At 38.1% G+C, this 17,465-nt stretch overlaps 1 protein-coding gene across 3 annotated transcripts in view; it reads right to left on the bottom strand.

Annotated features, from left to right (window-relative positions):
• HEXO3 (beta-hexosaminidase 3) overlaps positions 1–16,699 on the bottom strand; it is a 296,756-nt gene extending 280,057 nt beyond the window's left edge. The window contains exons 1-2 of one of the 3 annotated variants that reach the window (XM_089829123.1): positions 15,717–16,699; positions 14,075–14,149 (exon numbers count right to left, since the gene is read on the bottom strand). In XM_089829123.1, the coding sequence (XP_089685249.1) occupies positions 14,075–14,149; positions 15,717–16,031 (390 nt within the window). In that variant the 5' untranslated portion in view covers positions 16,032–16,699. The remainder of the gene's footprint in view (positions 1–14,074; positions 14,150–15,716) is intronic. The other 2 variants (XM_089829126.1, XM_089829130.1) reach the window with 2 other exon arrangements.
• Between the last annotated feature and the right edge of the window lie 766 nt (positions 16,700–17,465).

The raw sequence follows: 17,465 nt of genomic DNA, 5'->3' as shown, positions 1-17,465 counted from the left end.
TGTTGTGCTAAAGCAAAGATTGTAGCTGATTGGAAAGCATATAATTGATCCCCTCGCCCACCCTCCAGTTATAGTGGACTTTACTTTCTAACAATTAGTATCAGAGCATCAAGTCCTTGAAGAAAAACTTTAATAGCTTAAGGAGATCAATGGCGACATTCAGGAAGGAAAGTCTGAAGTTTTTAGGGGTAAACTATGACAGTTGGAACAACAAGATGAAGATACATCTGTTATGCATGGGAATTGATTATTGGACAATTACAAGGGACAACAAGACAATAATTGAGGAGAAAGACTTGGAGAACTGTTCACAAGAACAAAAGGATCTATTCATGTACAATATGTTTGGTAGAGAAGCTTTGTTATCAGCCCTTCCTGAATCACTATATTGAGGTAAATAGTTTACATCTTGCACATGCTATTTGGATTAAGTTACAAAGTCTATTTGAAGGTGATACATTTGCAAAGAAACCTAAATTACAGAATTGGAAAGATATGTTTGTGAGTCCTAAGATGCAAGAAGATAAAACAATTAGAGGTTATTTTGGTAGGCAATCTGAAATTGTTGCGGCGATTAAGAGTTGTGCTAGAGTTGTGACTGAAGATGATATAGTGTGAAAGATTCTGAAATCTTTGCCACCTGCTTACGTAGAAACTATTGAAGAGATTAGTATACTAAAGGGTGCAAATCCAAGTTGAAGATGAATGGTGGATGATGAAGAATGCCATTTGCAAGTCATTGTTTTAATTGATTTCAACTTGTTTCACGCATCACATTAAAGACAGCTAGTACTTAGTCAAATGCCCACAAAGATTTAACAACCAGACAAAATGTTATAAATATCAATTAAATTTCAAAAATAATGTTTGATCATTTCTCCATTTCCACATGACTACAGTGTGGCACAAATTCTAGGATTTTGATAAATAGAGTCACACGAGCAATTCATTTTTCAAATCATGAAGATGTATCTTATTTGTAGCAAGTGTTTATAATCAAATGTCTCCTTCACCATTTGTAGATCTTCAATGAAGCCTTTTAAGGGATGAAGTTTTGTAGTTTTTTCTCAAATTGGAGACTTCTCTTGCCACATTTGCTAGTGTGAATCTATTAGACACTTGATGAATATTAAAACATTCAAAGTCGTTCTCTATAAAGGTCTTTTCAACATTGCAGATATGTGTTCAGAGTTTGGAGAAGCATGATCAAGCACGTTTGGTTATCAATTTCATCTCTTTTGTCATTTGTATGTTTTGAGTCTTTCGTAACTATTACTCTATAACCCCATATAAAGCATTGGTCCTAAAAGTGTTTGAACATCCATACACCTAAATGAAAATCACTTTTAATAAACAGTTAAGGAGTAGAAAGTATTTTGTATGCATTTCATGGTTTAGTATTCTAAGTAAAAAATCATCTATAGCGATCCTAAGGGAATTTACCTTAAGGGAATCATATATTGCATAACCATATCTCGTACTTATGTGATGATCCCTTCATCCATTTAATAGAGGTCATATGTCTAGCTGGTCAATCCCTAGTCTAGTGGAAAATTTTGGGATCATGCATACATTTCTACTACAAGTTTGTATATTTCTATATCTCCACACAAAATTAAATCTTGTTAAAGATTACCTTTACAAATATCCTCCTAGTTGAGCCCAAAGTGAATGAAAGATTATCCACTCTCACTAGTTGATCCCTCATCACTCACATTTTATGAATGAGTTGATCCATCTAGCTTTTTCCTTGGCCTTGAAGTGGGTTATATCCTTTAGAAATGAGAGCAGCAACTTCAGGATCTTATACATAGAATGTGTTTTGCTCCTTCATTACTCAATTTTGTGGCTAATTTGCATAAGGTAAACATTGATAAGTATTAAGGTGTTTGATTGATTTTTAGCCTTTTTCAGGGTTCCAGACTTCTCTCTACTAGTATGTTTTCCTTTCACTCCCTGTTTTTCCACATTTTCTTTGGGCTTTGGCTTTCAAGAATACAGCTATTCTATATTGTGTTCCTTGACTCACAAACCACAACATACCTATTGTAACAATCACCCCTCAACTCATAATGATAGGACTGGGTGTAGTATGGTAGGACCTCTGAAACAGAGAGTTGTAAGCATGAAGTATCCCTGTGCATGTCTGAACAACTAGAAAAATATCTCTGAATTCCTACCAATTGCACTATGGTTGCCTCCCCAGGCTCCCAAACAACTTAATAACAACCCAGCACCGTAGGGAAACCCCCATATGACAAGAATTGTGAAGTTTCAGGTCTGCAAGGTTGATTATACATACCCAGCAAGATGATGGCACCAAAGAATACTGGCAACCAGCAAATTTATGATGCACTAGCACCTCAAACCTCGTTTTCTCAATGTATTAATTCTTAAGTCATTCGCTCATCACCGATGTGTCACAAACTATGAAAAGAAAACTCAAATAAAGCAAGTGTCTTCCTTTAGTCCCACACCAAGTTTTCAGGTCACCTACAAGCACATGGAACCTCTAGAAAATTCGAACCAGCGGCAAGTGGATACCATCACTCAAAAATGTTACAAAGGAGTCGACTAGCAAATGAAAAAATATTGGAATTAGCTTCAAACAATTTATAAATCCTTAACCATAATTTCCATGTACATTATGAGAGGTGCAGCCCGTCTTAGGAAATGATATAGCCAGTCTAGGGCTTTTCACAGAAAACAAGAAATACACACCTAGAAATGGTATAACTGGAGGAATATTCAAACACCATAAAAATCTTTGCCGAAATATCAACACAATCAAACCAAAAGTTTAACATATATTAGCAACCCTCAAAGTCTCTGCAAAAAACAACCTCCATTGGAGCTCCAATGTTGTGAAGTGAAACCACCATAAACCAGCTCAGAAGGATCTTTCACTATTGACACCAAAAACTCAAGAGGGTTTTGTTCTCAAGAGTGTTTTGAGAACAAAAGCTCTCTCCCAAATGCTAAAGCATAATCAAATTTATTAACAAGCATAGCAATGATCCCTCAGCATCCTTTTATAGCATTTTGAGGCAAAATAGTATTACCTTTTTTCTTGCTCCAAAACTACTTTTAACTTTAAGCAATAAATAATTAACTATACAAAATACCTTTCACCTATTTGAGGAAAAATAATATTTTCTCATGAACAAAGTTTTACCACTCTAGGATGCATGCCCAACTTGCACAATGAAATTGATTGTTGAACAAATTACTTGGCCACTTGTGACTCAAGTTATTGTATGGTATCGAATCTATTGATTGATGAATGTCCAGCTCTACAAGTGCTGAAGCATGTTAATAAATTAGGAACAGGATAGTAGCAAGGTTCTACTTGTAAGTGAATGTCTCCAAAGTAGGACATAACGTTAGCAAGGAATCTTCAAACCTAGTTGTCAATTCTCTCTTACCACATTTGTTGGCCAAGTCTAATGAAGTGTAGATTCATGTCGCAATATTATAACTCTTCAAAAATTGTTTTGTAATGGTCTTTCTTTCTTACATTTGGAAGATTGGTGCTCTATTTGGGATAGCTAGGAATTCTCACTTGCAGATTTCCTTATTTTTATTTTATATGTTTGTGCAAGCTTTGTTCCATCACTGATTTGGAAGCATATCTCCATCCTCTTTCATAGTCGTGACACTATTGCATGCTGAATACCAAAGTTGGTTCTAAGCTCTACGAGGAATGAACCATTTTCTAAGGGCAAACTATAGGTTAAATTCTGCAAATTAAACCCTGATGAAAATAAATTGGGGATCTTATTAGTGTTAAAGTAACTAAAATCATTTCTGCAAACGTAGAATCATGGCCATTGTTATTGATGATTTTCAAATGCAGATTTGGATCTCATATAAATATGAGAGGAGGAGACATGTATGTCCATATAGTTAATCATCATTTAGTTAATAAATAACTATATATATAACTCACCTTTAAGCATATATATTTTATAAATATTTTAACCATATATCTAATATATTATTATATATATAATAAATATTATATTACATATATAATATTGTATATATAAAGATATTTATCTTAAAGATGATTTACCATAATCTCAGACAAATCAATCTGACATAACTAATCACCATTGGTGTATGGTAAAACAATTACATTCAAGAACCCGATAACATAATAGTCTCTTTTGATTATAAGAGCCAGATTAGTTAAGTCATATACAATTAAATAGACATACACACACACACACACACACAATCCTTATCAATAATATAAGACATAAAGCAATGTTCATATAAATCATGAATACAAATACTCAATGTAATGAGTATATCACTTCGACTAATGCTATACTTCAAAATTAGATGGTTATTTCGTGGAGTTGGCTGATATAGAAGGCATGTTCATAGGAAATAAATGTGCTCTGAATTCTATTTTTCACATAGGTGTATAATAATAAGAAAGATTTTAGATAGCACTCTAATGTAGGGGGTTGAAAAAGTTATGTGAGGGTCTTTACCTTAAGTTAGCTCTTTTTTAATCTCAAAACACATGCATATCCTAATTGAACTAACTAGGTACATTTTCGTACAATATTAAGTCTATGATGCTCCCAAGTATAGAGGACTGAAATGGTACGGAGATGAACTACTTGATACCCGCACGATGTGTCTTGGCAGGGACCGTACAGTATACAAGGCACAAGAGTGGCCATATGGAATCTATGCTCTGGCTGTATGGTGGACAAAGGTGGCAAGGCTACAGCAAGGTGTACAGTCGATAATGGTCGTACGGTGGAAGTGGAGGGGTCAATGATGGCTGTATGGTGGAGGTGAAGGGGTGATGTACGATGTGAGGGCCAAGAAGGTCGTACGATAGAATAGATGGAGGCTAAAAAAGGAGTTCAAAGGGGAAGGTCATACTTGCATACAGTGATACAAGCAAGAGGATGAACGATGGAGTAAAGATGATTACAGCAAGGGGAATTATAGAGAAGTTCAACAACACCATTTGAAATGCAATGCAATATATTAAACACAAATAATTTGCAGAAAACCAAAGCCAGAACAGATACACACTTATACCAAATAACAATGATACTCCACATACAAATGATGCTCTAATTTGCTAGATCCGAGCCAAGAAGTACACAGATGGAATAGGGTGAGGGTTGAATCCCACCGATACCGAAAAGCCAAGTAGGGAAGATCTTTCACTTTCAAAATGGTGAACAACAAAGAATCCCAATGAGAAATAATCCAAATTGCCTACCAATGACTACCTACAAGCTGTGCTTAAATACCCATCGAGGAAACCTTTTCGAGGGTGTACAAAGATAGTCGATGACTACACTAACCTACCAGAAATAAAACAAAAATGGGTCCAAGTTATACTAAATCAATCAGCCCATTGACAAAAGTTTAATTAATAATTTATTTTATGATGGGAACATTGCAGTCTCTCTGTCCCAAATTTTGCTTTTCCTCAAACAAACACAATGCCAAATGTTGTAGAATATGCTTGCCTTCCCACGTCATGTCGTCCAATGGTAAGTGTCTCCAACGTACCAAATATTCCTTGATAGTACAGTTCCACAAGGTCTTCTTGTGAACTTCAATAATCTCGGTCAGTTCCAAAATGAGTTTCCCTTCTTCATTGAGTAGCGGAAGGTTTACAGCTACCTTGATTATTGTCCCATAGCTTTCTTAAGGCAGGAGACATGAAAAACATTATGAATGCAGCTCCCCTCTAGAAGTTCCAGCTCATAGGCAACTTCACCGATGCGGCGAACTACATGATAAGGGCCACAAAATCGTGGTTTCAATTTTTCTTTCCCTATTACCTTCAATGAGGATTGCCTGTATGGCTGAAGCTTGAGATAGACCAAATCTTCCACCTTAAAATTTTTCTTGATTTTGTGTCTGTCGGCATACATCTTTTGTTGATTTTGCACCCTTTGCAAGTTTTTCTTCAAGCATCTTAGAATGTCCTGCCCCTCCTACAACCAGTCCCTTTCCTGTGGTGCATGACTGTCACCCAATACGGTGTTGATGAATGAAAGGGGTTCATACCTGTATAATGCTTTGAAGGGTGTCATCCCAATGGATAAATGGTAGGTGGTATTGTAACAATATTCCCCAAGGTGCATCCATTTGACCCACACCTGTTGTTGTGTCGAAACATAGCTCCAAAGATAGCCTTCTAACCACTTGTTCACAATCTTTGTTTGTCCATCTGTTTGAGGGTGGTAACTAGTACTTGGCGATAATTCTGATTTTGCCACCCAAAACAATTTTGTCCAGAAGATACTGATAATTCGCCCATCCCGATCACTAACAATGTTTCGAGGTAAACCATGTAGGCAAAAGACTTCTTTGAAAAATAGATCGGCTACCTGTGCAGCCTTGAAGTCTTAGGGGATGGCAAAGAAATGTGCATACTTCATCAGTCTGTCGACAACCATGAAAATACAGTCCTTCTCGTTCACTTTAAGGAGTCCAGTAATGAAGTCCATTGAGATACTTTCCCACTTTTGTTCTGGTATAGGCAGAGGTTATAGTAACCTAACAGATAGTATGTTTGGCTTTGTTCCACTGGCAGACTGTACACTCTCTTACATACTGCAGTACGTCTCCTTTAAGACCTTTCCATGAAAACCTCTCCCTGAGTTGTCTGTAAGTTTTGAGGAAACCTAGGTGTCCAGCGAAGAGTGAGTTGTGTACCTCCTTTAAGATTTTCTACTTCAATTTGGATTTAGGCACTAAGTATATCCGGTCCTTATAGTAAACGATGTCATTCACCACTTTGTACTGATCATCCTAAGTGTTGCCATCCATTAGCAAAAAGGAAAATATGTTTTTGGAACATTCCACCAACAAATGTGCTTTCCAGTTGGCTAAAATCTGAGTTAATAAGCAGATAGCAAGTTTCCTAGATAAAGCATCTGCAACCACATTGTTCTTTCCCTTCACATATTCAATGTCAAAATTAAAATCCTAAACCTTGCTTACCCATTTTTGTTGCCTTTCGTTTAAGTCCCATTGCTCCAGAAAAATATCTCTAGCTATTATGATCAGTATGGACGACAAACTTTGCACCCACTAGATACTTTTGAAACTTGGTTAGTGCATGAACGATGGCCAACATTTCTTTGTCATAAATGGAATATAGATGCTATGCTTGTATAAGTTTTCGACTCTCGTAGGCTATGGGGTGTCGATCTTGCATCAGTACTGCGCCAATGCCTTCTCTGGATGCGTCACACTCCAGAATGAATGGTCGAGTGAAGTCAGGTAAGGCAAGTACTCGACAAGTGCTCATTGCTTCTTTCAATTTATCAAAAGTGAGTTGCGCCTTTTCACTCCACTAGAAGGAGCCATGTCTTGTCAGATCTATTAATAGGGCGTTGAGCTGAGAGAATCCTTTTAAAAACCTCTAATAATAATTGCACAGTCCAAAAAACCCTCGCAACTTCGAGAGTGATTGTGGGGGATGCTAATCAAGGATAGCTCAAATCTTCTCCTGATGAACCTGAACTCTATATTTATTGACAACATGCCCCAAGTACAATATTTCTGTCATACCGAATTCATGCTTGGATTGCTTGGCGAACAGAGACTGATCCTTCATGATCCTTGGGACTTCATCCAGATGCTTCAGGTGCTCTTCCCATGTCTTGCTATAAATAAGAATATCGTCAAAGAATACCAGTAAGTAATTACGCGATTGTTTGTTGAAGATGCAATTTATAAATGACTAGAATGTAGCGGGCACATTCATTAATCCGAATGGCATGACCATGGAACTCATAATGCCCATAGTGACAATGAAAGGTCGTCTTTTCTACGTCTTATTTCCTCATGCGGATCTAATGATATCCGGAATGGAGATCTATTTTCGAAAAATAAATTGTGCCATGTAATTCATCCAGCGATCTTTGAAATAGGATATCTATTTTTTATCATCTTTTTGTTCAACGCACAATAGTCCACACACATGTGCATCGTCTCATCCTTCTTTTTAACCAATACCACTGATGATGCAAAAGGGCTAGAACTAGGATGGATCCATCCTTTCTCAAGCAATTCTTGAATCGTCTTTTCGATCTCATCTTTGAATTTCTTGGGATGGTGGTAGGGTGTGGTAATGACTAGCTTGGCGCCTGCTTCCAACTCAATAGTATGTTCAAACCCATGATGGGGAGGTATGCTTGCAGGAATGTCCATAAAAACTTCATTATGAGCACTCAAGATATTCTAAAGATCGTCATCCTAGGGAGGTGTTCATTATCCTTTTATAGGTCTACCGAAATAAAATAGTGTGCAACCCAAACAATGTCATCATATCGAAAAATTGCCTCCATCTAATGTGCTGAAACTTCCTTCAGTGCCTCACTGGCCTCCATCTAATAGCCAACATTTCCTTGTCATATATACTAAATGATCTCTCTGGTCCACAGAGCTTCCTGCTCTCAAATGCAATGGGGTGCTTGTCCTGCATCAAAATAGCACCAATGCCCTCTCCAGATGCATCACACTAAAGCTCAAATGGCTTCGAGAAGTTGGGCAATGCTAACACAGGGCATGTAGTCATGATCTCCTTGAATCTCTCAAAGCAAGCTTGTGCCTCAGGTGTCCAAACAAAGGCTCCCTTCTTCAGCAAATCTGTCATAGGAGCTGCATGTCGTGAATACCCACTGACAAATCTATGGTAGAAACCACACAACCCAAGAAACCCTCTCAACTAGGTCAAGTTCTTTGGAGCAGGCCAATCCACAATAGCACGGATCTTATCAGGATCCACCCTTACTCCTTCTGCACTAATGATGTGACCCAAATACAATAGTTCTATCATGCCCAAATCACATTTGGACTCCTTGGCGTACAAGGACTCTGACTACAGGATCCCCAAAATCGTCTCCAAGTGCTCCATGTGCTCCTGCCAAGTCTGACTATAAATCAGAATATCATCAAAGAAGACTAACACATACTTCCGTAATTGGTGACGGAAGACCCTATTCATGGTGGACTGAAAAGTAGCTAGCGCATTGGTCAGCCCAAATGGCATAACCACAAACTCAAAGTGCCCATAATGACATCTAAAGGCAGTCTTCTAACTATCCTGCTCTCTAACTCTAATCTAATGGTAGCCGGATCTCAAATCAATCTTTGTGAAGTAACATGCACCATGAAGCTCATCAATCAACTCATCGATCCATGGAATGGGGTACCTATTTTTGATTGTCCTTTTGTTCAACACCCTGTAATCAATGCACATCCTTAATGTACCATCCTTTTTCTTCACCATCACAACCGAAGAAGCAAAAGGAGACTTGCTAGGCCTGATGTGACCCATCGCAAGAAGCTCCTTGATAGTTTTCTCAATCTCATCCTTGAGCCTCTTAGGATGCCTATATGGTGTAATCATCACGGGTTTAGCACCCTCCTCCAACTCAATGATGTGCTCGATACCCCTGCCTGGTGGTCTGCCAAGTAGAATGTCACTGAAAACTCTGTCATACTTCACTCTCAACCTCTATATGTCTAGATGATACTCTATCTTATGCTGTCCCTCCTATGTAGGCATGAGACTACATACGGCTGCCCACTCAATGTCATCATGTCTAGCTAACCTTTCCAGCCGTCTGAAGGAAATAGTCCTGATGTCTCCATTCCTGATGGCTCTCAAAATGTGTTGCTTCCCATCCACTTCAAACTTAATCTCCATGTCCTTCAATCTGAAGGTGACCTCTTCCAATGAGCGCAACCACTCCATCCCAAGAACAATATCCAGATCACCCAAGTTGACAACATGGTAGTCCATCTTGAACTCATAGTTGTTCAAGCACAAAGGAAAATTTCTAACCATCCTGTTACACTTAAGAGTATAACCATCAACAACCTGTACTCGTAGTCCCTCAAACTCCTCAGTCATAATACCACGACATTCAACAAAACGTGCATCAATGAAATTGTGCGTAGCACCAGTATCAACCAAAGTAATAACTCTCTGCCCTGCTAGAACACCACACAATCTAAAAGATCCTTCCTGTTGAATGCTAGACAAGCGTGCCTCTTGGAAGTGCAACTCAGGCTCCTCCTTAGTTTCTGGAGCTTCTGCTTCTGCCTCGCGCTCTGCATCACTATGATCAACCTCATGTCTAGAATTATCAGAATCCAAATCCTCATAGTAGGCCCACATAACCCTGTTGGCCTTCCCCTTAGGCTTCATAGGACAATCATGATCTCTATCGTAGGGACCTTTATAGTAAAAACATAGCTTCTTCCTGCGCAAGTCATTCAGTGTCTCCATATCCAAAGGTGCAATGGATTTACCCTTGGTGTCACCTTTTCTGCCCTTGTTTTTATCAAACTTCTTATTGCCCTTGAATGAAGAAGTGCTCCTGGAGGTGAACCTACTGGTGATTGCTTTGAGCTCCATGCTCTGTGCCTTCCTCATGGCCTCCTGCAATAAAGGGGGATCGAATGCCTTGATCCACCCCTTTAGAGGTTTAGACAACCCCTCTGTGAATAGTATAACCAACCTCCTCTTGGACACCTCCTGCACCATCACTGATAATCTCTGAAACTCACTGATGTAGACCTCCAAACTGTCTGTCTGTCTCAGCTGTGCAAGATCATGGAAGAAGACCTCTGGGTCTTTCTTATCAAAGCACTCTACCAATCTATCCACAAAATCCTGATAGGATGTCACTTGATTATGTTGCAATGTAACCATACCATGTGACCACCAATCATGTGCTATACCCTCTAAATGCAAAGTGGCATACTTGATAGTATCTGTCTCTGACATAGGCCTCAATGCTAGGAATGTATCTAACTTATGGATCCAGGCTTGTGCTGTCATCTGTCCACTGCCATCGAAAGATGGTAAGGTGATTCTGCTAGCAGCTCGCTGCAACTCATTGTCCTGACCTCCTCTATGCCTCTAGTTCTGCCTGCAACTCCTCATGTGCTCTCTTCTCTGACTCAAGTAGTGATCAAAATTCAGCAACTCACGAACATGTGGAGGAAGTGCCTACCATTTTGCATCTGCAGCTTGAAGATCATCCTGAAAGTCCTCTGGCATATAATCCTCTACTGCCTCTTGGGTCACCTCTCTAAGGAATGTAGGACGTGTAGGCATGTTTGCAATCCATGACCTATGCCTAGGAGCACCCTATGAACTTGCTACACTCCTGTTATCCTACTCCGGTGTCCCCCTATCCTGTTCCTAATTACGTCTGTCCTATGCGTTCATGCGCTCAACCATGGTGGTGAGTGCCTGCAAAGCCTGAGCCATCCGCTCTTGTCTTGTAACCATTGCTTTGAAAAATTCTCTTGTTTCCTGATCCTCATTCCTATTATCTCTTGGTGGGCTACACTCTTGTTTGTCACCCATAGTGTCTGACTGCCTATCAAAATCTGATTCCCTGTCAAACAAAGTTTGCCTATGAGTGTAAAATCTATGAGAGCCAACCCCAGGTGGTTGCATGTGATTGCTAAACCCTCAGGATGGCAAGATTTTGCTCTGATACCACTGTAATGGCCCTTTCCAATAGGCCACTAAATAACCACTAATACTGAACTATGAAATTTCATCAAACACTTGGCATGCAAACTAAATATACTGTTAAAAGTAAAATGTTGAATAAAGGAAACTGTTGTGCATCAAATCTACTCAAATAGCTGATGTAAAATAGTGTCAATTTATTCATTCAATGATAACCAAATGCATTTACATAAGATATGCGATTTTCACCTCAAGGCATTACAACATGGCACATTACAAATAAACCCTTACTAGCTTAATGCAATTGAGAATTTCTTGCACCTACAAACTAAAATGAAAGAACCTAGATTGAGTGAATGTTGGAGAATGAATGCTAAAGATGAAATGATGAAAATGCAACTCCAAACTGCCCTCAAATTTGCTGACCGTATAGCTTGCAAGTGCAATCGTACATGCACAGACTAGTAAGGAAACTAGCAAAAATAAATGCTGGGCTAAAAGGTGCCGAAAATGGCATAGAAATAATTACCAAGCTCCAAGGAAAGTTCTCTCAGAAAATAAAAATCAAACTCCCAGCCAACAGTGAGATATAAGCAAAAATGTATGTCCAAACTGAAAATTGAACCTTGTTGGAAATGTCTAAATAAGCCCAACTTGAAGTAGCTGAATACCACTTCCAAAGTGCACTCCTTCGAAGGATATCTCACCTCCTCAGTTATGCAAATCCTTAGGAGACTCCATTCCTAATGATCAAATGACAATCTGCAGACCAAGATGGCACCACAAATGTTCAAAGAGACAAGTAGTGTAAACTCAAGTCATGGGATGTCCAAATGAGAGGCCAAGCACTCTATTTATTCACTTTTCTAAGAAGCCACTAAAAACTTCTCGAAGTATCCATAAAATATTCTTATGAAATCCCTTGTAATGCACTTTTATATAAAAAGTAACTTTATAAAATAAAAAGTACAACTCAACTCAAAATTATAATATTTTGGCCCCGCATAACACATAAAATAAAAATATGATAAACCCCATCTCTCCAAGAGCAAAATAGACCATCCAATCCCCAAATAATCATCAAAATGACTCTCTCACCAAAATCATCTGCCTGCAAGAGTCCATGATACGCAAATTCACTGAAAAATAGCATGTCACTAAAAAGGGGACATGACACCATTCGTGGGGGAAAAGATGGCATGAAAGGTCATGAGAGTGCTAGATGAGGATTTTCTTTACCTGACACTGAGTCTACGCTATGACCATTCTGTTCACCAAATATTTTATTGTCTACCAATTTCTTGAGAGTTTCTTCCATGAGTTGTTGAGTATCATTGATCTGTGCCTAATTCATTGCATGTTCTCTTAGCATCACTATGAGTTCGGTAGCCGTGGGTTCTGTTTATGTCGCCATTCTATCACCGAATGGATTCTTCTTCTCTTTCGACTATAAACTATCATTCATTGTCCACAAGCTGGCAGGATTGAGGCTTTGATACCATTGTAATGTTCCCAAGTACAGAGGGCTAAAATGTTGTAATGCTCCCAAGTACAGAGGGCTGAAACGGTACGGAGATGAACTCCTTGATGCTCATATAATGTGTCTTGAGAGGGACTGTATGGTATGCAAGGCATAAGAGTGGCCGTACGGAATCTATGCTCTAGTCGTACGATGGATGAAGGTAGCAAGGTGTACGGTACGGTCAAGATGGTTGTACAGTGGAGGTGGAGGGGTAACGTACAATGTGAGGGCCAAGAAGGCCGTACAGTGGTCCATATGGTAGAACAGATGGAGGCTAGAAAAGGAGTACGAAGGGGAAGGTCATACGTTCGCACAATGATATAGGTAGGGTGATGAACGGCGAAGTAAAGATGATTACAGCAAGGGGAAATACAAAGAAGTTCAACAACACCATTTGAAATGCAATGCAACATATTAAACACGAATAACTTACAAAAAACTAGAGACCGAACAAATACACACTTATACCAAATAACAATGATATTCCACATACAAATGATGCTTCGATTTGCCAGATCCAAGCCAAGAAGTACACAGACGGAATAGGGTGAGGGTTGAATCCCACCGAAACCAAAAAGCCAAGTAGGGAAGATCTTTCACTTATGGCGAACAACAAAGAGTCCCAACGGGAATTTGCAGTACAAAGAAATAATCCAAATTGCCTCCAAATTGCCTGCCAACGACTACCTACAAGCCGTGCTTAAATACCCATCAGGGAAACCTTTCCGAGGGTGTACAAAGATAGTTGATGTCTACACTAACCTACGAGAAATAAAACAAAAATGGGTACAAGATATACTAAATCAATCGGCCCATTGACAAAAGTTTAATTAATAATTTATTTTATGACAGAACGTTACAAAGTCTCACTATATTAAAATTAACAGGGTTGTTTATATGCTGGACATGTTTTTGGTCAGTATACCCTGCGAGCATGTTAAATTATAATATGCCGTTCAATTCACAATGGCAATTTTGGTGAAACAACTCAAATTTCTGAGCCAAACAATCTGTCATTAATAGAAAATAATTGACCATCACAAATTACTCACACTCACCTTGAGGTATGCATACTTAGGATAGTCGGGGTCTAGCACCTTTAGTGTATAGCTTTCATTTGTACCAAATTGTAACTAGCAAAACAAATAAAGAAAAGTTAGTTTTTTATATGGTAGTTACTTGGCCATAACTCCTTATCTAACTTCCATTTGTTCCAAACAGCAATTTTGCATGAAAATTTCCATTATTTGAGAGTGATATACAACTCAGGTCTATGATATATTCTTCAAATCTCTGTCATGGCAGCACTCAATAATACCATCCATGTATAATATTGAATGGAAACAAATTCTTATGGATTTTAAAGCCACTGTAGTGTGATTCAATATAATATGTCAATCATACAGATTCACTGATTTTCAAGGTTCCCCAAGGCTATTGGGTTGTTTATGACCTGATGGAGAAGATAATAATTAACAGTAGTGCACTACATACAAAACACACAATTCCTCTTCAAAATCGAAGAGAATATAACTTTACAGGATTGAATATACACAAATGCTAAAGGACAAAATACATTTTTCAGATCTTCCCAAATTACTAGAAATTGCAAAAATGTTAAAAGTGAAAAATGGTTATTTAACTACCAAGTGCAGAAGGATAAACTGGTAATGGCGAACACAACAGTGGCATGGAATACAGATAAGTATGAATTGCCATTTTCTGAACTGGTTAAAACAAAATTCTTGACTTTTGCAAATCAAATGTACATATGTTGTACACCTTGGATTTCTGCATTTTGATAGGCCTAATGCAGGATACAACTAACAATTACTCGAAAGGAGCATTTTAATAATCTTTAATTATCTAAGACAACAGTTACTTTAGGATCTTTGCATATCATTACTTTAGTTTAAGCCTTCGAATTTTTTTGTGGTTAAAAATAATGCAAAGAACATAACCTTCTATAAGATGGGTAGAACGTAGGCAATCTATATCAGAAACAAGGATTGGCTACCCTGAAAACCAATGGAATTCAACTAATTTATAGGAAAGGAAAGTACAATCTTTGGATGAACACAAAAACCCCACCGCAATATCTACTGGAGGAGAGCAGCTGGATATTAGAAAACAGAAGCTCTCCAACCAATGTTAATACGTGAATTAGAGAGCACAGCTTGAGCTGGAAGAACTTACACAATCGTTGCATTCTAATTTCAACTTTAGTGGAAATATAATCACAAGCACTTGAAATGAACCAGCACGACAGACAGTTGTTTAGATGAGTCTGCTTATGCTAGGCATGCTTTATACGGAGTGAGGAAAAATAGCAACAATTTCACATCTTTCTTATTCAATATTATTGCCGGCTGTTAATGTCAGATGATCTGCACTGTGCAGGCATAGCGGGGGACAAGGAACATAACAACCAATTCCATGCCTCCATTGATGAGTATTAGTAATGAGAGAAATAAGTAATACACAGTTATATCCAGAATGTCTCACGTGAGCCTACTTGAGCTATTGGGGAGAGAAGTAAATAAAATGATTTTCAATCTATCTTGATTTATATTGGATAAAAATAAAATGCAGGGTACTTGCTTTGAAGAAATAGGCTCTAGCAAATTTCATATAAATATTGGGTAATTTTAATCAAAACAAGAGGTAGAAATTAAAAAGATAAGATGAGGGAAAGCATACTTGGTCATCCCATGAGTCAATGGTAAGACGAAGGCCAAGCAGAAGTTGATCTGTATTGTCTTCCTGAGCGCGATGAAGATTAATGTTTTGCAGCAGTCTGTTGAATCCCTTGAGCAAAATTGCATAGGATTTCGAATGAGAGGGCGGATTATTCCCTACAATAGAAAGAGCAAAGTCCTTTGAGACACCCACTGTTTGACTACCATATTCAACATGTGCGGGCATGGGCCATATGCCCACTTTCTGATCTGCCCTTCCAAACACAATCCCCACTGCCGCTAAGTACACCCATACCCAGCAATGAATAAGAGCCATGAGTACCCTTCAAAGCCTCACACTAGAATATAATGCAGTACAGCCGCTACCTAGATACCTTCAATGGTGAAGAGCAAATACAACTAACATATAGATAACAGACAGAAACTTGAGAGGAGAGAGACTATATTATATTTCTTCTTGTACGTAGATTCTTTCTGTCGCGAGGCTGAAACATTGTCTCTTTTTATACATACTAATAGACTTAAACAAGCCTATATCAAATCCATTACATATCCACTGATTTAAGAAAGATGAAACAATAATCCCTAATATTATTCTTTTAACTTCCGGTGCATTTGTAAAATAAGTGGTATTTGGATCACTACAATGTTGTTTTTAGTGTTCATCCGTGTACGGCAGGAAGTCAAGAGCATTGTTTATATTTCATCACGCTCCACTCCAACATAACAAATGTGATACCAATGCTGCGGGATAGCTGTAAAGCAACAATGTAATGTTTTTAAATAGAATTTCATCAGCTAGTCCATTGCTGCATATGCAACAATGTAATGTTTTTAAATGTTGAGAATTTCATCAGCCAGTCCATTGCTGCATATTACAGAGTAACGCGTCAAATGTATGCCGGCTAAACAGTCGACCAACAATTAACCAACTGAAATGATTATCTGGAGGGAGAGCGGGAGGTGACGGTAGGAAAAGGGAGACGAACCTTTTTGCATTTCGGTAGTTTTGTCTTTTATCTTGCCGTTTATTGGGGTGCCTTGGTCCGCACTCCCAATGCTTTCTTTATTTGTTAACTACCAACTTGCAGTCGCTGCCAAATCCGTTTAACCACCGTGACGTTCCATTCGATGAACGTTCATGCTGCGAAGGGATAATTGCCAAAAATTAATAAGTTAATTAATCAATCAAAAATTATCTGTTCTACTTAATTTATGATTGAAATATTGTAATATAATACAATTATATTACAATATTTCAATCATAAATTAAGTAGAACAGATAATTTTTGATTGATTAATTAACTTATTAATTTTTGGCAATTATCCCTTCGCAGCATGAACGTTCATCGAATGGAACGTCACGGTGGTTAAACGGATTTGGCAGCGACTGCAAGTTGGTAGTTAACAAATAAAGAAAGCATTGGGAGTGCGGACCAAGGCAACCCTATAAACGGCAAGATAAAAGACAAAACTGCCCAAACGTTTGGTGTAAAAATCAGTTCACACAATCAAACCCAGAAATCAAATGCACAACTAAATTATTATTATGTTCATATTTTAAAATATATAAATACAAGGCATTGGCTTGCATCTGCAGCATTTGATGCTTCTCTTTGTAATAAAAAAATCTTAACTTAATATAAAATATATAAATAAAATCAACTTAAAGATATTATTTTAAGCAAGAGCCATATAGTGGCATGTACTTGTCTTATAATTTAATTGTATTTGTAATAAATTTATAAAA

This window comes from Cupressus sempervirens, chromosome 1 (genome assembly GCF_028749045.1).
Source record: "Cupressus sempervirens isolate cs-2001-9-10 chromosome 1, ASM2874904v1, whole genome shotgun sequence".
Classification (NCBI taxonomy): domain Eukaryota; kingdom Viridiplantae; phylum Streptophyta; class Pinopsida; order Cupressales; family Cupressaceae; genus Cupressus; species Cupressus sempervirens.
The sequence above is the reverse complement of the archived record's forward strand: the minus strand, read 5'-3'. Positions and strand labels throughout refer to the sequence as shown.